The following is a 26,793-nucleotide window of genomic DNA, read 5'->3' as shown; positions in this document are numbered from 1 at the left end:
AAAAAAAAAAAAGTAATTTGTCTATAGACAAAAAAGAGTAATTTTTCTGTAGACAAAAGCTTTACAAATGTTTTGTTTTCAGTAGATTATAACAATGAGGACAAATTACTGGTCTATGTCTTTCAATTTACATTCATAAGTTAAATTTATGGACATTAAATTTTGTTCCATTTTAAATAAAAACTGTTGTATGGGCAATTAACTGTAGCTTTTGTTTTTTAATAAAGAAGCCATGTGGGAATTTTTTTTAACAACTCATATAAATCATGGTATTTGACAGATTTCTGACATTTAAATAGGCAAATCTATAAACTGTAATCACAGCTGAAGATATAAGTTCTTATTTGGAAAGTATTTTCTTTTATTTTAGAATATATATAGATATATTTATACCAGAACAAAGATTGAAGAGTACCCTATCTAACAGGGAAGAAATTACCTGTCCAAAATGTTCAGTGTATTCAGGCTTAGCCAGGGCTGGAATTCAGGCATCCTAATGCTAGAGTGTGTGACTTCCCCTGTGAGACATTTACAAAGTTAGTACCCATCTTAATGGTGTCTGCCTATTGAATTAAAAGTACATTTCCCAAAGGAACCTGTAGCACTGTTAAGGTTTCCATGCAGCTCACCTGATTCTATTTCACTGACTTGGTGAGACAGACACAATAATTTATGTCTTTTCATGTCTGCCAATTATTCTGAAATCCAGCATTATGACTGGGGTCAGCAGAAAATAGCCCTCATACCCTTTCTGTAACCAGCTTAGCACATTTCTGTCCCATAATCCATGTCTTTGCATGAGATTCCTTCTATTTATTCACACTCTGGTTACCCTCCCTACCTGTCACAAACATCTTTTTATTTTTGAATTGCTGGCACTGGCCAACTCCTTGAAGAAGCTTCCTCTGATCTGACATTATGTATATTTTACTGTATTGTTCAGGTTTCACTGACATGTTTTTTTTACTAGTTTGACTCTATTACAAGACCAAGAACTTCTCAAAACCCTTATTCAAATAGTTAACCCAGCACCTAGCATAGCACTTGCGCTAGTAAATACTCACTGAATTTAATTCCCCAAATTTAACTCCTTTCACAACCTCTCTTGAACTGGATTTATTTATAAATAAATGAATCTTTTGATCTACATTAGTTCAAAGATCCATTTCAGCACTAGAATCCTGTAAGTCACTGAACAGAGAATTATACTGTTTCTATCTCATAAAACCATGCTTTATTTCCTGAATAAGTGTACAGTCTTTACAAAGTGATTTATTGTTTACAAGATGATTAAGTGTTCAGTGCTGAAGAAACCCAAAAAATTGTGAGGAAGATTAAAGGAGTCATAATCTCACCACAAGAATATAAAGCTTTAAGTGGGTTATAAAATACTTATATACCACCTTCACTTTTTAAATTAAAAGCTTCCATTTTATCAAATGGCATGTAGCTTTTATGAATTATTGGATAAAATGCAACTTTACACTAAAAGCATAATATCAAAATATTAATTTTTACAGTTTAATAGTAGTAGTTTTAGCAAATTATCTTCATTCTATATGCATTACTTTGCAACATTTTTCATCTGATATATGATGAATATGTTCCTATAATTTCATATGTGATGTTTTAACCCTCTCTCGTTTTTTGTTAATACACGCTGTTAATACCTGGTTCATATTCCCTCTCTCACTCATTTTACTGAGCCAGCTTTCATGTTCATTTTTCAAAAGATTATATAATTTCATCTTAAATTGCTTTATTCACTCACAAAATGTAATAAACATTCTCTATGAGTATTTATCTATACTATTATCTTAAGCAGATTAGTATATTTTACTACATCATTGTATTGTCATTTGTTCAGTTAATACCTACATATTAAACATTTAAGTTGTTTCTTGCCTCTTGTTATTATATTCTTTTTTCTCTTTCATTTCTTTTTCTGTTTCTGTTTCTTTTTATTTCTTTTTTGGAGATGGAGTCTCTCTCTGTCACCCAAGCTTGAGTGCAGTGGCGCGATCTTGGCTCACTGCAACCTCTGCCTCCCTGTTTCAAGTGATTCCCCTGCCTCAGCCTCCCAGGTAGCTGGGATTACAGGCATACACCACCAGGCCTGGCTAAATTTTGTACTTTTAGTAGAGCTGGGGTTTCCCCATGTTGAGCAGGCTGGTCTTGAACTCCTGACCTCAGGTAATCTGCCCTGCCTCGGCCTCCCAAAGTGCTGGGATTATAAGTGTGAGCCACCGCACCTGACAAGATGTAACAAATCACCTGGCTTATGTATATGATGAAATGTTATTTTTTATAATAAAACTCTTGTATTGAGATTAAGCAGATCAAAGGTGATCCATATTTGTCTCCCATAGAAAGAGCATACGAATCTGTTTTCCTACCAGCAGTATATAAGAAGATCCATTTCCTTAACCTTCAATAATATTAGATGTTAACATTATCTTTAATCTTTACTATATTGATGAGTTTAGATACTAAATTATTGCTTTAGATTACAATATTTACATATTGGCTATTTTGTAAATCTTTTGTTAACTGTATATTCATGAACATTGTGTGCCCATTTTCCTTTGGAATATTCATCTTAATTTTATTGACTTGAAAGCATTATGTTTGCAAAGCTCTATTTTAAAATCTTGAAGAACACTTGGATGAACTGGGTAGTGTGGAGATCATATTCTTGGATGCTTGCTGAGACTTTGATATTTAAGCTGTTTCTCATAGGTGTTAACGTTTGAAAACTTGCAACCAACTGATCAAAAAAAGAAAAAAAAATTCTTTGGACATTCTTCCCAAGCAATTTGATGGTCAGGGTAAATGGGACTGCATGATTATGGATGAAACTAGAGTCCTTGAATATAATTGCACTCATAAGTCAAAGAAAGGAATTCATAACAATTTGGCTCAGCATTTTAATTTTGTCTGTTAAATTATTCATGTGAATACTTTCATGAGTTAAGCCATGAATATTTGATTGGTGGTTGATTCATAACCATAAACTATATTAGCCCTTTATTTTTCTCATTTATGTCCAATTAACATATATGGGAAGGTGGAGAAAATTTATTCTTCTTAATATGAGAAACATCTTTCCCCACAGACTTATTGAGGCTGTCTGATGAACATTTACTATGACTCCAGGTCAACATTACGCCTGTTCTGGCAGTTTAATAATTGTTCTAATAATAATTCTCATTACATAGAGGGAAAATATTACAAATCTCTTCTTTGCAAGTGAGGAGATGACATTCACAGGGTTAAATAATGTTCCAGAATCCACATGATATGTTGGTGGCTGAGATTAGATTCAATCCAGGATTAAAAAATTAAATGTTCCCCACCCCACAGTGGCTCTGATGATTGTTCTCAATGAGCCAGGTCAGCGTGCACGTAAATCACCACTCTCTGAGTCTGCTCTATACCTTTTCTGTTACCAGAGTAAGTTGCTAAGTAGATATCCAATACCCATTTAGTCATGTCAGTTTTGTATCACTTAACAAAAATCTCTTCTGTCAAATAAACAGGTATTTACAGCCATTTCCCTGCTGTACACAAATATGAGAAAGTGCACAGTTTGGCAGGCAGCTAAGAATGGGTGGCTAGATGTGAATGTCAAAAGCTGCTACATAAAGGCTAATTTGTGGGTTGTGATATCTGGTAAACTGTGGCTATTCAATTCCTTTTAAGCCTGAACAAAGTATGGCATTTTACCTTGTCAGAGAAAGAGCTTCTTAGTCAAAGAACTGTGAAGATATCAAGTAATTATCTCGATAATTACTTTTAGAAATCCAGGGATGGGCATCCAAAAACATCCCAGTTATTTTAGCTTGAGTTAGATAATTCATAGATAATTCATATATATATATATATATATATGTCAAATTTAGTTTAGTGACATACTTTTTCCTAGCAGTATAATCTCTCTATATGCTGACTTAATAACTGCTTTATGAGAGCTGTATGTGGATCACCATTGATAAATGCATTAAATCAGTGGTTCCATAGCCTGGCTGAGAATTTTAATCTTCTGGGAAGTTATAAAAACACATTTTTAACTCTGAGTCTCTGGAGATCGGGATTTTTTGCCTGGCAACCAGCATTTAAAGTGTTCCCTGGTGAATCTGACATGCAGCCTGGTTTAGAAACCACTGCTTTAACCACCTAATGCCTCATCCTCATTAGAACTTTACTCATTAAAATTAAACACGAATTTGCCTTATAATTTGGAAGTCTAACATGTGACTCAGCCCAAGCACCTCCTGGGTTTGAAAGTCTTCTGTCCAGCACAAATCCTGAAATCCTTAAAAATGGGTGTGCGAGTCTTTCTTGTCTTGGTTTCTGACCACCTTTAACTCTCATCTCCTGCCACTTGCTACACGTATGTGCCACATTCTGCTCCCTTGCTATTCACAGAGAATGACAGGCCTATTTATACCTCCCTATTTTGATCTTTAGACATCCATATTTTCTTTTCTGCCTGTAAACTCCCAGGGATCTCAAGGATTCCACCTGAACGTCTGGGCCACTGGGCCTGTTTCTCTTTTTCCTCAACATCCCAAGGACTCAATCCTTGGTACTGACTCTTTCCAGACTGACACTTTGTTACACTGTGCTGGGTTATTTCTTTACGTTTTCATCTCAACTCCTATGTTGGGGACAGAAACCAAAGAGCCCAGCACCTGCACACACTGGGCACTCAGTAAATATCCCAAATGAAGGAGTTTTCTCAGATATGCATTGTTATCCCCATGACGCCTCTACAACTCTCTTCTCAATGCTATGACAAATGATTTCTCTTTCACATGGTACAGCTTTAAAAATGTTCTCTTTTGGATCTTCAGACTTGTTTGCTGCTCTCTATTAACTGTGTTTCAGTTTGATATTTGTGAGCAGTGCAATCTGTTTAGTACATCTGTTCTTTATAAGACTGCCTTTCTTGTGAAATAGTTCGTACTGGATTTTCTGGAGTACTTTAGAGTCAATCACTGGGAAAAACTATCACCACAGCTGATTGATCCGGGTGAGTCCTGCTTTGGACGTGGTTTAAGACTGCAGTCCATGGGCTGTGTCTGCCTCTGCTCCCAGCTTCTCATCCTCACAGTGGACAGAAAAGCTGCTCTCCACAGCTTGTTTGGAACGTGCAACCTCAACTCCAGATTTACTGAGATTCGCTGGTAGAAGCCCCAAAGGATCACTCTTGAGGGAGCGTGGCTGGATGATCAGCCGATCAGTGATGCACAGCTCACGCTTTCCTTTTGAATTTTGCTTGTGGACCGCTCTGATAGCTGAGGATGTTTTCACATTCGCTGTGTCCCACAGAGCAGGGAAGCGGGAGCAGCGAGGCCCAGGGGGCAGGCGCCGGGCTCTCCTATGCCCTGCGGGGAAGTGGAAGGCGCAGGGGAGCAGGGACGGTGGAACTGAGGAAAAGCAGGCCGTGGGGTTATTCCCTGAATGAATCCCGACCCGCACGTAATCTGGGGTTTTCCCAGGAACTACCTGGAGTTAAGAACAGAGAGGAAAAGGACTGTGGAAGAGGGGAGGAGGAAGCAAAGGGGCAGCGTAGGTGTGTTGTCCAGTCTACGCGCAGCGGAGCGCACGCGCCCTGCTCCTGCCACGCGTTGCCACGAGAGACTTCCTCTTGCATTGCAGGCTTCCCGCCCAAGGCCCAGTTTCCGCACTTTATGTGTGCATAAAGGGGACCCTCAGGGGAGCCCTGATGGGGTGGGACTGTGTGGCATTCCCATGGCTGCGTGATGCCGCAGGGCCACTGAGAGGGCAAGTGAAGAAGTGCAGTCACTTATGCGGAACTGACCCAGCTGCCCTTCCTCCCGCCCGTCTCGCAGGCGGCTCCCCAGCATGGCCCGCACCTGTGCGGGGCTTCACTCTGCTCCGTGCACAAGTGGCGGCGCTCCTGGCCTGGAGGCTCCGCCACACGCTGCGCGCCGGGAAGAGCACCCTCGCCGACCTGCTGCTGCCAGTCCTCTTCGTGGCCTTGGCGATGGGTTTGTTCATGGTGAGACCCCTAGCCACCGAGTACCCTCCCCTCAGACTCACACCTGGACATTACCAGCGGGCCGAGACCTACTTTTTCAGGTAAGTTGTTTTCGTTCCTTTGATTTCAAAATTATGTCAAGGTGGATTATGAATTGCAATAGCTTTGATACTTTTGAGAATTCTAGGTAAAAACTTGAAATGTAAATGTTTTCATTATTTCCGAGGTCTGAATTCACGAGGAGATCATTGGAGAAGCTCTTGCTCCTCTCAGGCTGTCTCAGGGCAGGCGCTTAAGGCCAATGAGGCTGCCTGGCCTCCGAATCCTGAGCCTCTGACCCCTCCTCATGGTGGCCGAGTCCCTGCGAGAAAGGGCGCATGTGGTCACCCGCTGACCTGCAGAGGGCCCGCATGCCCTGCCCCACAGGAGGGCTGGATAGACTCCGGAATTTGTAGGATTCTAGAACGTATTAGATATATGCGATATATTTCACAAGGCCCTCCACAGTTGTTTCTGGGACAACAACCCCACGGTTGCACACACCTCTCTGACAGCACGGACGAAATGGAAGCCCTAAACCTCCCCAGGCCAGGGTCAGTCGAGCAGGATCTGTTGCCGGTGCGTTCAGAAGAGCCTGGGTTTTTGCCACCAAATGAATTAACTAAAGAACTCAGAGCTTTCTGGGTTGCAGATTCATACACAAGGGTTGGGAACCTAAAATGGAAACCCATCCCCTAAGTTCCTTTGCCTTAGTTTAGCGGGCTCCTCTCTAGATTCGGGACAATCTGTGCAGAGTCGGGGAGGCCCGCCTCCTGCCGGACACGGTCATGGCTGTGATCCCAGACATTACGACATTGAACATGCAGAATGGTCTTCAAGGTTGCTATAATTTTTCACAGTTGGGATGGGGAGACAAATGACTGGTTTACAACTGCACAAGCATACTGGCTAGGCTTTTCATCATGAAAACAACTAAGAGGACAGTGTCCTGCTTTTGTCAAATATATATGCTTATTAAAATAGCCAGCTAATCTCTAAGAGCCTACTAATATTTGTGTAATTTTTGTAGTGATGTGTAATTTGGAGTTAGATTTAAACAAATACAGGTACAAAGTAAAAATCTATGGTAAACTCTTCAGTTTGTTCCCTTCTTGTCACACTCCTTAACTATAAAAGTGCTGTCACTAATTTTGAGTCTTTTGATTATAAAATATGTTTCTTGAAGAAAATAATACAGAGCACAGGCTAGCCAAAAAATAAAATAAAAAACAATCACACGTAATTTTACCAGAGATATATACTGTAAACCTATTGGGATAATCTGCCGCATGATATCCATAATACTTGTATCTACATGCATTTGTGTTTTTTATCACAATAAGATTACACTGTAATACCCTATGTAACTCTTTTACACTCCATAATATTTTTGTATCTCTTATTTTGTGTATCAGTACAACCACTTTACTCATGAAAACTGCAGTACCCTGACTACTGAATGATTGTTTAGTTGTGTGTTGTTGGAGGCACATTAATTTATTTAAACAATCTCTTTTTGGGGGCATATAAAGGTTTCTTTATTTGTTTTTATTTTCCTATTATAGGCAATGCTGTATAAGAATCTTTGTTTGGTTAGATTTATGTGCCTACTTATTCTTCTCATCATATATTTCTGTTAGAATTTTGGGGGGCAAAGGCATCAGTCTTTTTATGGTAGATATTGCCAAATTGCCCTTATAAATGTGTGCCAACTAACAGTCTCATAAAGTCATCGATTATTTTCTTCAACAGATATTTATGGTGCACTTACTACATGCTAGGTACTGTTCTAGGTGGTAGTTATATGTGTAATTAGAACAAACCGAAACCCCTAGTTTAGTGGGAGAAAGGAAGTTCAGTTCTCTAAACTCCAACTAATAGTTTTGATAGTCCAAAGCTGATATTTCATTGCTTTATTAGGCAGCTCTTTGATTACTATTGAAGTTGAATATTTTCAAAGTTTTTTGGTTATTTAAAATTTTACTTTACATGTTGAACATATTAAGCATCATCTATACGTGTATTTCCACATCATATTTTGCTTCTAACTGTCTTCTCCTTCACCCCCTCCCCTCTCTCGACTTTACCTCTTGTCTTTTTCTTCTGAGACTGTTGAGAATTTCTCTACATGGTGTTTATTTCACTGATACCATTTTCACTTGACTTCAAATAACCATTCAATTTCTCTACTGCATTATTAATTTGACGATTACATTTTTCATTTGAAAGCATTTTTCCTACTCTCCCAGTATTCATTTGTTATAGAAGTAATGCACTTCAAAATTATTTTGAGTCTGAGAATTAAGATATTTTAATATTGGCCGGGCGTGGTGGCTCAAGCCTGTAATCCCAGCACTTTGGGAGGCCGAGACGGGCAGATCATGAGGTCAGGAGATCGAGACCATCCTGGCTAACACGGTGAAACCCCGTCTCTACTAAAAATACAAAAACTAGCTGGGTGGGTGGCGGGCGCCTGTAGTCCCAGCTACTCGGGAGGCTGAGGCAGGAGAATGGCGTAAACCCAGGAGGCGGAGCTTGCAGTGAGCTGAGATCCGGCCACTGCACTCCAGTCCGGGCGACAGAGCGAGACTCCACCTCAAAAACAAAAACAAAACAAAACAAAACAAAACAAGATATTTTAATATTTTCTTCTGTTTCTAAGAGTTACTATTTTAAAGTAAGATATTTGTTTGTTCTAATTTTTCATAATGTTACTTAAATTATGAAACAGAGGCATTCACATATCTGGAGGTTTATTTTCTCATCCTTACAGAGGAGTCCTGCCTGCACAGGCTATATAGTACCTGCTCCATCAGTGACTGCAAGTGCCCCACTTATAATGGTTAATTTCTGTCTAAAGAGAAAGGAACAAGCTTACATTTTCTCAGTTTTTATTTTAGTAGAATGGTAGTTTAGTTACTTATGAGGAAAAAGTAAAAAGCTACCAGAGAGCATCCACATTGATGGAACATTTTCTTGCTTTTTGCTGTTATCAGTAATATTTGCAGTGATAGTCAAAAATTAGTGGAGGAGAAGAACAACTATCATCATTTTACCATTTTATGGTCGCTGTAACTGCTGTTGTTAGGAACTCTCCACTGACATTCAGAACTTTTCTTCTGCATACTGGATCCTCTCTGAGTGTGTACCTTGATTTCTCTGAAGACAACCCCTGTTGTTTTGCCTTTGTATTAAACTTGCCTCTTTCCACTTTCAAGTGTCCTCGTATGAGTGATAAATGATGTGGCCATTCCTTCTTTATTGAATCTGAGCACCATGGTCTAAATCTTGGCACAGGAATGATTCACAAAGGGGCCTAGATTTTCACATCTCATAGTCCTCCTGACTCCCTGTGTACACAGGCCACCCATGGTCACTTAGCACCCATCCTCGCTGCTCCAAATATGGGACAACCGCATTTTATAACATCTGTGAACTGTCTCCTTGGGAAAGCATATAGGATTGCCATTACACTCCCTCGCTTTCTCCTTAGGGTAACTCCCTGTTGATAGGTGCATAATTCAGGCCTGCATGTAGCTTTCAAAAATCATGAACGCATTAACTTTGTGCTGATTTGGAAGGTACATATAAATCTTATCATTAGTGTTCTGACAATTCTCAATAGAGCCCCATGCTTCTAAAATGTTAGAGTTGAGAAAATGCAATTATATATCTACATTAAATTCGCTAAAAATTTCTTGCAGAATACAAATCTTCATAAAAGCACAAACCAGAAGAAATCCACCAGAGAGGTTCTCTTCTACCTGAATCCTCCTACAAATGAAGGGGACAGATGACACCCCCCAGCTGATAGAGGGTTTGAGCTTCTTGGGCCCAAACAAACCTGGGGCTTTGGCAACTCAGTCCCCAGTGGTCTCCAACTCACATGCTTTGGTGGCCAGGTGGGGAGTGAAGGTGTGACATCCACAGGGCTGTAAAGACACTTGTTTTGTGACCAGACCTCCACAGCACATTGACTTTATAGACTGTAAGGAAGGAGAAGAAGTATGGAGCACATCTGTGCTGGTTTGGGGTCTGGTCAGCCATTCATGACTCAGGCTTCTGACTCAGTTTTATTCTGAATCAACTGCTCTCTGACTGCTGTTTTGAGGGTGCTCCAGAAATTCTCCCTCCCCACTAAGAAGTGTGAGAAAAGGGTGGCAGGGCCTCTGTGCCTGTTCAGGGTGGAGGTGAGCAGCATAGGGCAGCCCCAGAGAAATTAGAGGAGGGTGGTGTAGTTCTGAGAGATACGGTGTGAACACAGCTGCGCCTGCTTGCAGACATCTGAGGCTGGTAAGACCTGATGGACCTGCTCAAAACCTTGAGCAGCTCCACATTGTCCAAGGGATGATATTGGCACATCTTAGCATACCCTACAGGTCCTCTTGGTGCCTCTGCAGCCTCTGCCACTCCCTTTATCTCATTCTCTAAACTTCAGAATGACACAATCATACATGATGTTGCTGCATCTCTCCCTGTTTAAGGAAATGGAAACTACCTTCCTCTTCTCAGTCCTCTGCCACTCCCACTGTATATACTCTAATGTTCCCAGCAAAATAAGAATGCTTCCAAAATCTGGCTCGGATGCCCCCTTCCAGGGATCCTCTGTGGCTGCTCTCTCAACTGAATGTCTGTCATTGTTGCGTGGATGTCACTGTGGCTTAACTTAGTGCTGGAGATTCTTGCCTTCCTTCCTTCAGGGAGACTTCCTGGAGGGTAATGATCAAGCCTCCTTTATATCTGTACCTTTAGTTCCTGCCAACATGTCTAGAAATGGTTACTTTCATTAAATCCTTGTTAAATTGAAATACTCAATGAAAATGAAATGTACCAAAAATGTCTTCCAGAAATTAACTTGGACAGGCAGCAGACAAACAAATGGAGCATGGAAAGACAGCTCTCTACACATTAATAATATAGAATATTTAGACTCCATGACCTCATCTTCTGGGATGGGGCTCTTAGTCCTTACTAGAGGAGATGCTCCTAAATACACTGCTAAGTTCACTGCATTAGAAAAACTTGTGAGTCCTCCTTGAACATGGACCTGACCCTGGCCCACTGTCTGCTGAGTTTGTTCCTACCCCCAAACTCTCTCTCTTTTTCTCATAGTTCTCCAACCAGAAAAAGACCTAGAAGGAGCAAGTGTAGGACTCCAAGTCCTGGTTGCTATACCAGTTCTTTAAGAACTCAAGAGGGCCAGTGGATGTATGTAGCCAGTAAGTGCCCACTGTCACCATCCCCTTCTCCTGTTAGCATGCCAGCAGAAACTGGGTGCCTTTTTTAGTTTTCTAGGGCTGCTATAGCAAATCGCCGCAAACTGGGTTGCTTAATAGAAATGTATTTTCTCACTGTTCTGGAGGCCAGAAGTCTGAAATCAAAGTGTCAGCAGGACCATGTCCTCTCTGAAGGCTCCAGGGGGGAATCCTTCCTTGCCTCTCTAGCTTCTGTGGCTGCAAGCGATCCCTGGCATGCCTTGACTTGTGGCAGCATCACTCCAGTCTCAGCGCCCCATCTTCACGTGGCCTTCCTCCTGCCTGTCTCTGTGTCCACATTTCCCTCTTAGAAGGACATCTGTCATATTGGATTTGGTACCCACTCTAATTCTGTATGAACTCATCTAATTATATGTGGATAAACTCATTCCAAATGAGGTCACATTCTGAGGTTCTGAGTGGGCATGACATTTGGAGGGAAATCATTCAACCCACAGCATTTCCTCCAACGTCTTCCTTAACAAATACCACTAAACTTGACCAATCTCTTTGCCGCTTGCCTACAGTAGAATCTCTTGGTGTTCTGTAAAACTCACGCTTTTCTGTTATATGTAGAAGGATAACAGAAATTAAATTAACTGAAGACTGACAGTGATTGTTGGTATATATTCATTGGTGTTCTGTCATCTCAAAATCATCCACCAGGTTTTGCAAAATGGTCACTGGGATGTGACAAATGTATCCTTGATGAACCAGTGATGTTAACATTCATAGAGAACATCTTCAATTATTTGCATTCTTCTCCCCATATATGTACAACTTCCTTTTATGTATGTGGCATCTTTATCATGTGAGATGATAGTGACTGCTTCACTTTGTTTCAGTAGTTCAGTGAGAGGACGAATGGAAAGCAATTGGACGATTGTTTGGAAGAAATACAATGAAAGTTATTTTTCTTCTTATTCTTATAAATACTAGGATGGACCTAATATATCATCTGTGCTTCTGAGTGGGATGGAGAGGATGTAGTTCACTCACCAGTAGGCTCTTGGAAGCCTTTTTTCTGGCAGAATAACATACAAAGTGCTGGCTGTCTCTCTGATCTCATTTTCTGGTTGCCCTCCCCTCATCTGCAAGGTCTGCCTTCACAACAGGCTTCGTCCAGGTCATGGAACATCAAAACACTGGACCGACTTTGCATGTCCAGTTGGACACCCCAAAAACATTCTTCCTGTCAGTCATGGCACAGAAGCTGCCTTCTCAATGCAACTCACCCATGATCCCTTTACAGTCCCGTGGGAAAAAATAGATGGTAAACAAAATAGCTGAAACTAGTTGCTTGACTTAATTATGTATACATTATATGGGGACAAAGTTCAGCGCCAAGTAGGCGTTTTAAAAATGTTTACCCATGAGTGAAAGTATATCCTTCATGCTCTACCCAACCATGCATTCAGGATGTACTTCAGGGCCCCTCACCCTGGGTGAACTATTCTTCAGCTCAACCCACCTGAGATTCAGTAATTTGTGAATTGCTGGTAGTCATACCTTTTAGTGGGATGAAATTTAAAAAAAAAAAAAAAAAAGAGAGAGAGAATCCCTGATGACGACATTCTCATTGTGAAGAGAGTGAACTCACAGATGTTGGGTGAACTCCTTGGTTGGCACAAACAGGACCCAGAATCCATTTCAGGCCTCCTGGCTCTAATTCTCATTCCACAAACACTTACAAGGCCATAAGTTCTACCCTCAGAAAGTTTACAGTCAAGCAGAGAAATGGTCCATACAAACAGATGGGCAAGTCTTATAGGTAGATACTTGGTGCAGGGGTTGTGCATAAGCCACATGAGATCTGTTTAGGGGTGTCAAAGAAGGTTTTTAAAGGCTATATGCCCCCTAAATTGCTTCTTCTGAGATAAATAGGTGTTTTCCAGACATGGAGGAGAGAAAGTTTCTTCTCTCGTACTCTCTCTAAAGGAAGAAGTGTGAGTAAATGTGAAAAGTAATGAAAGAAGTCTAGCAGAAGCCTTGATGGTTTCTGGCAGGTGCTATAAGGCATTCTAAGGAGAACTGACTTTATTTTGCCAACACAGTGCAGGGAGGCATTAAGGAGTTCTAAAATCTGGGGAGTGATATGAAGGGGATTATTTTTGTAGCTTCCAGGTATGAGGTCTGATTTGAGTAGTCTATCTGAGTCTCTTCCACTCATAGGTAACTTTTTCTGTCTGGAATTGTGTAAGATTTCTTCTTTATCCTTGGAGTAAAGGATTTTTTCCCCCTACTATTTCCTCATCAAAACTGCTGATTTAAGTCTTTTTTCAGTTCAAGGTAGTTTTTTTTTTTTTTTTTTTTTTTGGTAATTTTTTTAGGGGGGTGGATACGGTTTGTTGACCAGGCTGCAGTACAGTGGTGTGATCTTGGCTCGCTACAGCCTCCACCTCCTGGGTTCCAGTGATTCTCCTGCTTCAACCTCCCGAGTAGCTGGGATTACAAGCGTGTGCCACCACACCTGGCTCATTTTCATATTTTTAGCAGAGACGAGGTTTCACCATGTTGGCCAGGCTGGTCTCGAACTCCTGACCTTAGGTTTTCTGCCCACTTTGGCCTCCCAAAATGCTGGGATTACAGGCGTGAGACACTGCATCCTGCCAGTTCAGGGTAATTTTCTCCTATTATTAATCTAATTTCTTCACACCTATTTTTCCTTTACCTCCTTTTAGAATTCCTATCACAACTCATGTTAGGGTCTTCCAAATCCATCTTTTAATTCTTTATCTTTCCTTGAGGATTTCTTCTTCCTTTTTGTCCTCCTTCTGTGTGGATATTTCTTATACATCACTGTTTGTATCTATACAGTGGCTATCATCTTACTCAATTTCTACCTCTAATATTATCTTCAGGAAGCCATTCTTCTTGGTTTGAGAAAGTCCTGTGTAGGCATGTGCTTCGCTGGGTTTTCTTTTTTTGTTTTTAACTTTAAATTGTGTATTCCTGCAGCACCTTTATTTTTCATAAGTATTGGCATTGTTTGGGTTTTTCTCTGGTTGCTGGGACCCCAGGACATGTGTTTGTTATTGCTGTTTTGACAGATCAGATAAGGATGTTGCCTATCAACTGGATGAAATTCCAAGTCAAAGCGCATTTTCCTATGTAGAGCAGCAGCTGGGCTGCCAGTAATGTCTGTTTTGTTCAGGGAGGTGGGGACCTTTGCTTCCTATACTCTGTCTCATTTAGGAATAGAAGGCATCAGCTCCTTTAATTAAGCTTTTTCTTGACTACTGAGGTTCAGCGAGAGAGGGGAGGCTGAGGTCGCTGGAGATTTGCAGGTCTCTGAGGGGCACACTTCCCAGAATGGGTCCTTTCTGGTCCTTTCCCCTGGATGCTCTGCTCCTGTTCTTCACATTGCATTCATATGTGGCCTGGCCTGTGGGGATGATGGCCCTGAATTTGCTTGGCCAACAGTAAATCCCACAGAGCCCAAGGCCTCACCTGGAACCAGAAATTTATCAACACCAAAAGCTGGTTAGATCAGGAGAGGTTGAAAGATTGGAGGTGAGAGTGTAGGGAAGGAAGGAAAGAAGGAAGGAAGGAAGGAAGGGGAGAGAGCAGGCTGCTGTCTTCCCAGATGCCCCAGTGTTTCTCAAGGTTGGTTTGATCTTCGTCTAAATCAGAAGCACTGTGGGGACTTGTTAACCAGGAAGGCCCATTAGGAGTGTGCATTTGTTCAGCCAAGCTCCTTGGGTCACTCTGGTGCACATTAAATTTTAAGAGATGATTATTAGAGAGAGTGATTCCGTTTATGAACTTCCTCGAGAATCAGGTAGTAATTTTCAATTTCTAGAGTCTAGTAAGGACAGATATCAAGTGTTTCTAACATAGGGATGTACTTTAAAATATAGCCGGGAGTTTGAAGGCAACAAAAGACGGATAGTTTAGGAAAAAGCATTTGAATTTTGTGGTGACAAAGATACTTTAAAAAGAAGCTTGTATTTCCTAATTTGTTAGAAACCTGAAGGCTGTTTGTACAGAGGTCACACTGCCTACTTATGAGACATAACTTTGTTGTAAATTTCAGCATGTTCCACCATTGTGTGTTTCTGGCCATAGGTGTAGGAAATTATATTAGGACAGTTGTAAACCATACTAATATTTTCAAATCTATATTAAATTTTATGCAGTGGGGAAGATAGTGTTTTACTATAAATATTTATTTCTGGATTTGGATGCCACAGAGGTGTTTGCATTTTAAGTTTCTCTGGGAACAAAGTCCTCCTCAGCAGAAATATAATACTAATTTGATGTAATGCATTGCAATATCTTTTCAATTAAATTTTGTTTTTGTTTGAATGGTAAGAGTTCAGAAAGGGCCAGATTTAGGGAAGTAAAATAATTGGATAGAGATTAAGGATGAGGTCAATGAATTCAGTGTATTTTTAACATATCACAACTTGTTTGACACATCATTTATGAGACCCTACTGAGTTCCAACACCTACCCTAAGCATTGTGCCTTTTCCTCAAGGATTACTTCATTCCAGTAATGAGAACAAGGGTAAGCCTCCAGTTCAACTCCAGTGAAGATGTGTACTAAGGCCACCAGGCAGGACAAGTGGAGCAGAGGAGGCAGGGAGGACTTGTCGTGGAATCGGTGTTCCAACCAAGGTTTCCAGGTCAGGCTGGAGATGGCTTCCAATCAAGTGTCCAGGATGTTGGAGATACTGACTCAGAGGGATCAGCACCCTCAAAAGCAGATCTGCCCAATCAAACAGTGGTTCTCCTGGGCTGGGCTGTGCTGGCTAGGCTGGGCTGGGTGCCGTGTTCAGGAAGAAATGTTGAACAACAGGCCCTGGATTGTGGAGGGATTCAAATACTATTTCAAGATGCATAGGTAACAAGAAGCCATTGATAAATTTTGAGCAAAGAAAGCATCAGATTGGTATGTTAGAGAGCTCAGTAAAGGAATTAGAGAAATTGGGAGTCTGTAATGTTCCATTCTATATGTAGGGTCACAGGTCACACTGAATAGTAGCCTAATGAGAAGTTTCTTCTCATTCTGAGCTTACGTTTGTTCTTCAGAACGTGGTTGGAAACTCCTACATTTCCACCTCAGATCTTTCTGCATTTCAATGCTGATAGCAATTCAGAAAAATATTTTGGGTTCATTTATTTATTGTCTGTGAACAAAAAATTAATTAGAGAAATCAGTGGTTGCAGATTACTCTGTGGTTGCTTACATTTCTTCTTTCTTTTTTGGAATTTTCACTTATAAAACTTTTTTATTGCTCACAATAATTGTACATATTTATGGGGTACATGTGATATTTTGATACATGCATATGATGTATAATAACCAAAGCAGGGTATTAACCAAAGCAAGATATTTAGGATATCTATCACCTCAAATATTTATAATTTCTTACTTTGGCAACATTTCCAATCTTCCAGCTGTTTTGAATGTAGGATAAATTGTTGTTAACTACAGTCACCCTACTGTGCTACTGAACACTAGTACCTTTTTTTTTATAATTGTATGTTTGTATCTATTAACCAATCTCTCTTGCTCCCCTATTCTTCCCAGCCTCTGGTGCTTGCATTTCTTCAATGTAGCTAGTATTTTAAGTTCTTTAAAAGGAATCATTTATGTATATTTGTTAATTTATAAAGAATTCTTTCCAAAAAGAATTGAGGTCACCAGGTATATCTATATAATCTGTAATGCTGCTTATACATCATTTTTTAAATTTTTGAGACAAGTGTTTGCAAAGATTCTTACTCAAAAAGTATTTTATAAATAACACAATGTAAATTCTGAAAAGTAATGAATCTGTACTCTTTTCCAAATACCAATTTAGAATTTTAATTAATTAAATGAGCTCATTCTCTTTCAGTCCTTTTTAGAAAATCTTAAAATGTCTTTTTCTCTATGTTTTCTCAAGATTGTCTTATTATTGAGGTGTGAAATTTAACACAGGGTTTGTTTCTACAACTCCCCACAGTGACATAAATAGTCTTATTGCTAATGGTGTCTTCAATAAGGAAATTCAGCATTGGTGGTTTTGGCTTTCAGTAATGCTGCTTGAACTACAAATAGACTTCTGAGATGCGTGCCAGTAAAATTTAATGTATACTTAAAGCACACATAGGATTCTGTGTTGAGGATCTCTTGTTAAGAAAATGTAGCTCAATGTAGCTCACGTATAGAAACCAAACACTATTTCTTACTTTAGAAATTGTTTTATTTCAGGACTATGTAATAGAACAAATATTCAGACCCAACTGGAGCTCCAACTTTAAGGGCATAATTTTGCAGATTTTAATATATTAACACAATATGATATGATGTAGCCTTTAAAATGTGTTTTTAAAAACCATGCAAATATGTGAAAAATGGTTGTGTTATAACATTAAGTGAAAATGTTAAGGAAAATAATGTACTGTGAATGCAAGTCTATAAATATGCATATCTGATGGCAAAACTATACTTTTAATGAATTTTCTAATTTTATTGCTTGTTTGGCATTACCATAAAAACAGTGGAAAATTAACTTTATCTTACTTACTGGGAATCATTAGATGGATCAGCCTGACTAGGGCACAATGTGAGGTCAGCAGCTGGTTCTCCGTTCTCTGTTGGGAGCCACTAATAATCCCACGTTGTTTCCTTTGTCTCACAATGAACAGCAGCAGTGGGGGCGACGACTTGGACCTCACCCATGTTCTTCTGCGGAAGTTTAGAGATCAAGATCTGCCCTGTGCACATGTAAACCCAGACCAGTAAGTATCAGGTGCTCTCTGCAAAAGTGAACACTCCCAACTGATAACATTGTAGCCTGGGAGGATCGTTTTTCTCCATGATTGGTTATTTCATGTCACAAGTTTACATTATAATAAAAAATAAAAATTAGGCCGGGCGCGGTGGCTCAAGCCTGTAATCCCAGCACTTCGGGAGGCCGAGGTGGGTGGATCACGAGGTCAGGAGATCTAGACCATCCTGGCTAACACGGTGAAACCCCATCTCTACTAAAAATACAAAAAAATTAGCCGAATGTGGTGGCAGGCGCCTGTAGTCCCAGCTACTTGGGAGGCGGAGCTTGCAGTGAGCCGAGATCGCGCCACTGCACTCCAGCCTGGGTGACAGAGCGAGACTCCACCTCAAAAAAAAAAAAAAAAAATTAGCCTAATGAGTAGGTTATTACTGAACGGGCCTTATGGGTATCACCACATAAAATGATCCTAAATAAGCTACATAATTACCCCTTTTCTCCCCTGTACATGTGTGCTTTATATTATTGCAAAATAAATTAATAATTAATAGCATTCAATTTGTTTAATAAAACCCAAAGCTGAAAACAATGAAGTAGCAATTAAGTCTGAATTATGTATTAGCTGTTATTTACTTTTAGAGAATACTTGTACATATAAAAAATTAATTATAGTTTTTTTAACTTAAAAGATTTAAAGGTCGGTACTGTACGTCAATCTGGGGTGAATTACTTTGAAAATTATCCTTTTAGTGTTTAATCATGGTTACTGTGACGACCTTTCTATGAAACCTGGATAAGGGAGGCCTTTCTGTATAAACACTTATTTCCCTCTTATTTTGCTCAATTGTTATATATTGAAGATCTACTACAAGTAAAGTGCTGCTGTAGGAACCAAGATTAATGTGGAATATGGCCCTGGTCTCAAGGAATTTACAGTTCTGGGTAGAGCAAATGAGGCAAGTGATAAAAGCAATAATGATTTATTAAGTGCCAGAAGTGTATGTTTTTAAGTAGTAAATATAAAAATCTAACAATAATACAACATTGGCAATATGTTTTCTAATTTGTGATGACATATTTTGCCCATTAGTAATATTGGTAATTAGTGTGAGACTGAAAAACTATTAATGTTCTCAGTAAGAAAGAATTAATAGATAATTAATTATGTTGCTTCACTCTAGTCTTTGCAAAACAAAGTAATTTATTTAACTAAGGCTTCAGTGGTAATGTTTTATTTTTCTCCTCTCTGATGGAATACACAGGGTATAAAATACATCTACCTTTGAAAAGTTGAAATGTAACGTAGGGCCCCACTGGGTCCAGCCCTGGCCCAACCTGGGATCAAAGAAGAACCAGTCAGAAAAAGAAAAACATTCTTTTATCTAGTCCTTCTCCTTCAAGGGGAAAAAACAAAAGGTGGAATCAATAATTAAAGGACAGCAGAACATATTGGACATTTTGTTTGGACACATATTTTACTTCCAGTTCCTTTTACATGGGTTGCAATAGAGTCTCAAACTCTCCTCCTCTCCTCTCTCTGTTCGGCGAGCTCCTGCCCTTCAGCCCAGCCTGCGGATCAGCCTCATTGTTTTTCTCCTCTGTCCATTCTTCTTCTACCTTCCTGGATTTATGTTTTTGTGTTTTCCCTTTTCTTTGTGAAATCTACCTAATCTATCCTTAACTCATTTCTATGTTTAATCATTTCTATCTATGTTTGTGGTCAGTATAACAAAAGGCTAGGGGAGTGAGGTACCTGAAAAGATGCTGTGAACACTTGTATTAATAATAATTTATGTCCATGTTATACAAATAGGGCTTGATTCACTAGGACCCCAAATCAAAGCAAAAAGTTTTACTTAAAACCTGTAGATTTCCTTATGTAAGTGCAAAATGTTGTTGAATTTGATAATATCTACATTTTACCTCCTTGGAAGACTTGGGCAATCACTTGATAATTAACTAGAGGAAACATTTAAAAATAATAGATTAGATTCTACTGATAGGTTGTTTTTCTGATGAGATACTCAACTCTGAGTGTCGACTCAAGGGTGCTATGTTGAACTTCTGATTTGTACCTCCTTCTCATACGAAGACAATGAAGAGCTCTACAAAAATCCACTGTCGTGTAAATCTGATCTAAAATATGAGTTTTCTCACAGTAGTAGGTGATGCATAATTTAAAATTTAAAATGTGTTAAAGTTGTCAACTTGTAGAAGCTGATGGGTAGATATACATATTTAGCTTCATTTTACAAGGCACATCTGGTGGCACTTCAGTGTCGAATTCTCCTACTATTTCTAACACAAAATGGTCGCTTTCCTCACCCATTTTTGTTAATGCTTTAATACAGAACAAAAGTGATAGCAAATCTTATATTTCTATCAAACTTAAAAAGCCAAGTGGGGAGATGGGTAAGGTTTATTTTTGTAATTAAAAAGAAAGTTACTAGATTGCAGCGATATAATAGATCATCTTGGTACTCAGGAAAATCTAGAGGGCTCATTATTAGCCAAAAGGTGGGATCTTTGGAATCTGTCATGGCTGGTGACAGATTACCTCTGAGGGGCCTGTAAAGATGAAAGTTGAGGCCACGGATCAGCAGCGTATGCATACCAGGGATCATTATAGAGGGGTAATATGGGACCAGTCTTTCTCAATCCAAATCTCAGCTCCACTCTTGTTGGCTGTGTGACCCATGCAACTTGTTGAACCTCTCTGCCTTCCTTCATTTGCATACGTGTGCTCTCAGTTCTGTAGAAAAAACAGTCACCTCAACAGCAGGGTAGCTCTTGTGGAGAGCTTTTGTTCTTTTAAGGTAGGTTCCTGCCTCAGAAAGTGACTCTCAAGACAGTAGGTCCTTAGAGCTTCTGCCTCTCTCTTCAAGATTTGAAATGCACCTTAGCACTTTGGGTAGGCCAAGGTGGGCAGATCACGAGGTCAGGAGTTCAAGACCAGCCTGGCCAACATGGTGAAACCCCGTCTCTACTAAAGATACCAAAAATTACCTGGGTATGGTGGTGCACACCCGTAATCCCAGCTACCCGGGAGGCTGAGGCAGGAGACTCTCTTGAGCCCAGGAGGTGGAGGTTGCAGTGAGCCGAGACTGTGCCATTGCTTTCCAGCCTGGGTGATGGGGTGAGACTCTATCTAAAAAAAAAAAAAAAAACAAAAAAGAAAAAAGAAAATGCATCTTAGGTGATTGAAAACTCCAGGCATCCCTGTAGTAGAGCTATTTCACGCAGTGTGTCCAAACCTGAAGGACCAAATGACTGGGCTCCAGCAGCCTCTCTGCAGCTGTGTCTTGTAGGCCACTTTAGGGAAATGCTTTGCTAAGTCAAAGTTTATTTTTAGATTCCTAAACTTTAACAGAAAGATTATGTAGAAACATCTGATTTCTCATAGATCATCCCCTCTGTCTCTCCCTTTTATGGACATTCACACAGCTTCTTAGTGAATCTGTTGGAACACAAAAGTTGTTGGAGGCTGAGAAGTGCTCAAAAAACTACCTGTCATGGGCCATTGTGTACCTCTCATGGACACGTAGTTTTACTCTATAAAAGGGAGCTAGGAGAAGAATAAGGGAGGATTTGGAAGAGAAAAAGAGGACTGACATTTTGAAGTCGTATATTAAATTATAAACACTTGTTAACCATCATCTAAGGCATCTGAAAAAGAAAGGCCTGCTGAGTTTCAGAAGTATAAATGGAATTATTTTTTTAAAGTACATATCAGATACAGTACTCTGATTAAATACATAACTCCCTTAGGTGTTATTTCCATGTAAACTCTTAGGTTTCACACTGGAGTCCCTATAAGCTAGTCAGCCAAGAAAGTAGTGTGGAGAAATCTTTACATTATTTTTGTTGCTTCAAAAATTACATAGACATTGTACTTTGCTAACCTGGTTAATAGAAATGGCAAATTTCTTTTCACTGGGCCGGGCTTTCTTTAATTGGTGTTATCATACTGGCTTTCTCATTAGAGCAGCACACATTTTGCATAGAGCTGGGATCTCGACAGCTGCTTCACCTCTCTGGACCCCACATCTTCTGAAAAGCAGGGCTAGTAAGGATGGTGGTAAAAATATCTTTTCCAATTTTTGAGTAATTAAGAATAATTATCATTATTAAAACAAATTTTGATTTACAAATGCCAGAACAAATATTTTAAAGTATGGGACTCATAAGGAAATAGAAACAATAAGGAAACTGTGGATCCAAATGTGTTTCTGAACCACTGCTACAAATGGTTTTCATAACTGTTTCCGTTGCATTATGTTTCTGCAACAGAAAGTTTAATCAGAAAGGTTTAAAGGGGAAATTTAAAAATTGTTTTTCCTTAAGTGATGATTAAATTACTGTGCCATGCCACAAAAAGGAATTAGCGTCTTGCTGTTTATTAATTGCTACTTGGTACCTGGTTATGAGACTGGAAGCCTAGCTTCAGGTTCCACCAGGAGCCCTAGCCCCGCCGTGAAAGTCCTAGGGAGCCCTGTGATACACTCAGTACAGTGAGACAAGTGAGCCCCATGTAATATAATGGAAATTCTGGCGTTGTAATAAAACATTGTCATCAGATTAACAGCTCAAGCTGTGAAAACAAATGTAAGAGCTCTGCCTTCTTGGCAGTAGGAGATGATTATCTTGTGAACTCTGTTCTAGTCTGATGGAACTCTCCTTTACAGAAATACAATGGCTTTGTAAATCTAAAAGACCGCTCTAATTCTCTCCTTTGTGTTTTAGGATGAATTCTTCATGCTGGCACACACATCCCTTTTCTCACCTAGAATTCCAGGATTCATGTGGCTGCCTGGTAGGTCTCTGCAGCATTTTTGATCCTTTTAAATCTAAAATTCAAGTGAAAAAAATGAGTTTACTCCATCTATAAAAATGTTCATATTTGTACCTATGTCTCTATGACTTTTTGGTTTCCTGGATTAGCTGTTTCTGGGGGAAAGTTTCATCACATAAAGTGAATATTTATAGAACACAGATGCTGTAAAGATTGACAGTGCCCCTCTCCTTCATTGCCTGCTGCCTTTGGTCATTAACATTCCCCTGGCATTCATTGAGAAAATGAATATTCTTCAAGTAATGATAAAGAAGCTAGAATTGCCCTATGGAAGGAAATTTTTCTAAATTTCAAGGCAGCATGATCTTAAGGCTCTTGCCGTATTTTTATTTGGTCTAGATATTAACAGCTAAGATGCTCCTTAGCTCTCTGACTATGGTTGATTCATACAAAAACATGTGGAAGTAGGTGTGCCTTCCTATTAAGGTGATTAAGGTGAGAGACCTCACTGTCTAATCTGTGAAGGAGAATAAATTGAAATTTATTTGGAAAACTAATTGGAACTCATCTCAAAGAAAATCTCAGACTCTAATTAATAAAAGGCATAGACCTGCTAGCCACAATCAATAAGCAAGTATGAAGGCAGGTCTAATTTATAAGAAAAAGGGAAAAGAAAAAATACATTGAAGTTAACTGAGCATCTATAATGGAAATGGCCACTTGGAGAACACGTTTACAGGGCTTTCCTATTTAGTGGCTCATGAGATGCAGTTCTCCTTAATAGCTGTCAACCTAAGGGAAGAAACTGAGACAAATTAATATAGGTAGAGAGTTTATTTGAGCCAAAGTTGAGGACAGCTAGGTGGGACACACTTCCAAGTTATCTTTGGAAGTGCTCCCGAGGACAAAAAGGAAGCTCAGGTGAAATGGCCTTTTTGTCTAGGGTGTCAACTGAAGTTCTTTGTCTCATGGCCAAGGAAATCAAGGATATGGACACACCAAGAGTGAGCTTAGAGCAGAAATGTAGTAAGTGAAAGGAAGAGAAAAAACTCTCTGCTGCAGAGAGGGATCTCAAAAAAAGCGTTGTCATTTTACAGTGAAGTGCAAGGGTTTTAATAAAAAAGCGAGTGGGGAAGGGTGCTCCATTTATATAGGGCTCAAAAAACTGGTTAGAACGAGGTGTTTCATTTCCATAAGACGCGAATCCCCGGCAGTCCCCACCCCATCTGTTTAGTGCACAGGCAGATCCTTAACCTAAGTTACTCCATATTGCTTATCTCCTCCTACTGTGCATGAATCAGGGGCAGAACCCTTTTCATTAATCCATTTGCATGCTGCTGAGAAAGGCATACCCGAGACTGGGCAATTAACAAAAGAAAGAGGTTTACTGAACTTACAGCTCTACATGGCTAACGAGGCCTCACAATCACGGCGGAAGACGAAAGGCACTTCTTACATGGTAGCAGTTAAGAGAGAGAATGAGAACCAAGGGAAATGGGTTTCCCCTATCAGACCATCAGATCTCATGGGACTTATTCCCTACCATGGGAACAGCAAGGAGGAAACCACCCCCATATTCAGTTATCTCCCATTGGGGTCCCTCTCACAACATGTGGGAGTACAAATCAAGATGACATTTGGGTGGGGACACAGAGCCAAACAATATTACCCTTCAAGGTGGATGTGCCTGGCCGAGGGTAGCTCTTCTTTTCTCTAGTGTTGCAGCCATGTTCCAAGCAAGCCCCCTGTGTAAGCTTCCTTATGTGAGTATGTCCAACAAGGAAAGGAATGTGCTCACTGGGGCCCACTGTACGTCAGTGAAACTTGCTGACTACACGGGAGGCCCCTTTCTGTGCGGGAATTCATCTCTGTATCTATGTTTGCAGCCCGAGCTTTCAGGCTGCTCTTTGTTAGAAAATAAATGCCACTGAGGACCTTGCCCTAACTATCTGCCTAGCCAGTTTCTCCCTTCCTTCTCTCTCATAATTTATTAAAGAAAAAAGAATTAATCAGGAGAGTGGGTGATTACAAAAGTTGTTTGTCAGGGATTCTCATTGGCATTGTTAAGTTACTTTATAGCTCTGGTGGTGGCACTCAGCCTGGGGTCCATATAGTGAGCTGCTTAGAAATGATTGCTTAGCTCAAGGGGGATGGGGTGGAGTGTGACTGCTGTCTCAGTCCAGTGCCTCTCTGGGCCTGATTATTTAAAGGGAGCTCACATTCTTCAGATAAAAAGCCTTTTTGTTTGTCTTTTTTCTAGAGATTTTAGAAAGCTTGCTTTTGGAGTAACTAGTCTGCTTTCTTCTCTTAGACTAAAGATACACATGTAAGTGGGATAATGACACAGCACCCTTAGTGAACACTCAACAGTGTTGGTTGATTGTGGAAGAGCTAATGGAACTCTCCATGTTTCCCTCTTGGCCTCAGCTGTCAATAAACTCAGCTACATTTGACATTTGGTGATCCTTCACAGTGATCAGTTATCTTTTTTTTTTTTTCAGACATGATTATTGTTTTTTTACCTGGACTTGTTTTTCCATTTATTCACTTTAGGGGCAAAGGGAAAATTTGCCTTTCACCCTCAGAAACTTCACTGAAAATCAATTGACAAAAGGCAGGTTAACTGGGAAATACCATACAAACGTGTTAATGTGCATGAGAGGATCATATCATAGAGTAATTACCTCAAACCCCCGAAGAGGTATAGAAATTTCTATACCCTTTTCATAGGGGAAGGAGGAGATGGGAAGTGTGGATAATTCTTTTGAGGGGCAGAAAATGGTTGTTATAGAGAAAGAATGGGCCAGGGAGACAGAAGTTAACTTGTAGATGATTCTCCTGGAATTTGAGTGAGCCCAAAAGTAAGGCATTATTTTGTGAAAAAGTCCATCCAAGAATCGTTGCATTCTTTACTCTTCTTTTCTGAAATAGATAATGAGATTTCAGGGAGGGGATTGAGGACCTATGTGTTTCCTTTGGTAAGGAGTTTTTTGGTCAGATGTGGAAATTCCAAAGAGAATTGGAATGGAGGAGGGACACGACAAGGTTCCAGGGACCTTGATTCTGAGGCTTATTTCTGAGGCCTTTCAATTGATAGAAATGCCCAGCATGCACAAGCATCATGTTTTGGGAGATTGTTTTCTATGCCTCAACGCTCATGAGATCTCTAATTTTTTACACCACGCTCTTTTTCTCTAGGCTTGATTTGATCATTCTGTTATACTAGTAGCTTTTAGTACCACCAGCTACCTAAGGTCTATTGGGATTAGACTGAGTTAATATCAGAATGATTGGTGTTTATGTTCCTAAATTCACTTCATCTCACATGAACTGTGAGATTTCAGTAATATGTGAGAAAAAAACATTTTACATGAAAGAGTTCCATAGTCAAGTAAGTTTCACAAATGTTGGATAAAGCAGTATTAAGCAGGTATCTTTGCCACAGCTCTTGTAAGAAGCTATTTGGAGATAATGAAATTGTCCTTGAATTGACAGTGGAGTAGATGCAGCATTTTCTGCAAATTTGACTGAAGAGTCCTTCCCTTTTGTGGTACCAGTGTGTTTCGGGATGCACTTTGAGAAATACTGGACCACACGTTAGAAATCAGAGAACCTCAGGAGAGAAGGAGTTGAGGTGGAATTAATGCAAGTCCTAAGCAATGGGTGTGGTTACTCTTCAGGGTTGGCTCAAAGGAGATGTACACAAAGATGTGTGGAAGGAAGGCCTATATACCCATGGCTAGTTCTCTGGTCTTTAGTGTTCATGTTGAGCCAAGCTGACTGTGTTTTGCCAGAACGAAAAAATATTTCTCTCCCCTTAAATACATGTGTGCTATCTGGAAGCCCTGGGTCTGCAAGGGCATGTCAATTTCCTCTTGTTTTTTTTCTGGCAGAGTCTCACTCTGTCACCCAGGCTAGAGGGCAGTGGCATGATCTGGACTCACTGCCTCCTCCGCCTCCTGGGTTCAAGTGATTC

At 40.0% G+C, this 26,793-nt stretch overlaps 1 protein-coding gene across 1 annotated transcript in view; it reads left to right on the top strand.

Moving 5' to 3' along the window:
• ABCA13 (ATP-binding cassette, sub-family A (ABC1), member 13) overlaps positions 1 to 26,793 on the top strand; it is a 502,078-nt gene that overhangs the window by 280,719 nt on the left and 194,566 nt on the right. Inside the window, exons 43-45 of the mRNA XM_011947569.1 lie at positions 5,859 to 6,108; positions 17,946 to 18,035; positions 22,769 to 22,838. Of these exons, the coding sequence (XP_011802959.1) occupies positions 5,859 to 6,108; positions 17,946 to 18,035; positions 22,769 to 22,838 (410 nt within the window). The remainder of the gene's footprint in view (positions 1 to 5,858; positions 6,109 to 17,945; positions 18,036 to 22,768; positions 22,839 to 26,793) is intronic.

The sequence above is a fragment of the Colobus angolensis genome, unplaced genomic scaffold (assembly GCF_000951035.1).
Source record: "Colobus angolensis palliatus isolate OR3802 unplaced genomic scaffold, Cang.pa_1.0 Scaffold268, whole genome shotgun sequence".
NCBI lineage: Eukaryota > Metazoa > Chordata > Mammalia > Primates > Cercopithecidae > Colobus > Colobus angolensis.
This window is presented reverse-complemented; position numbering and strand designations above follow the sequence as displayed.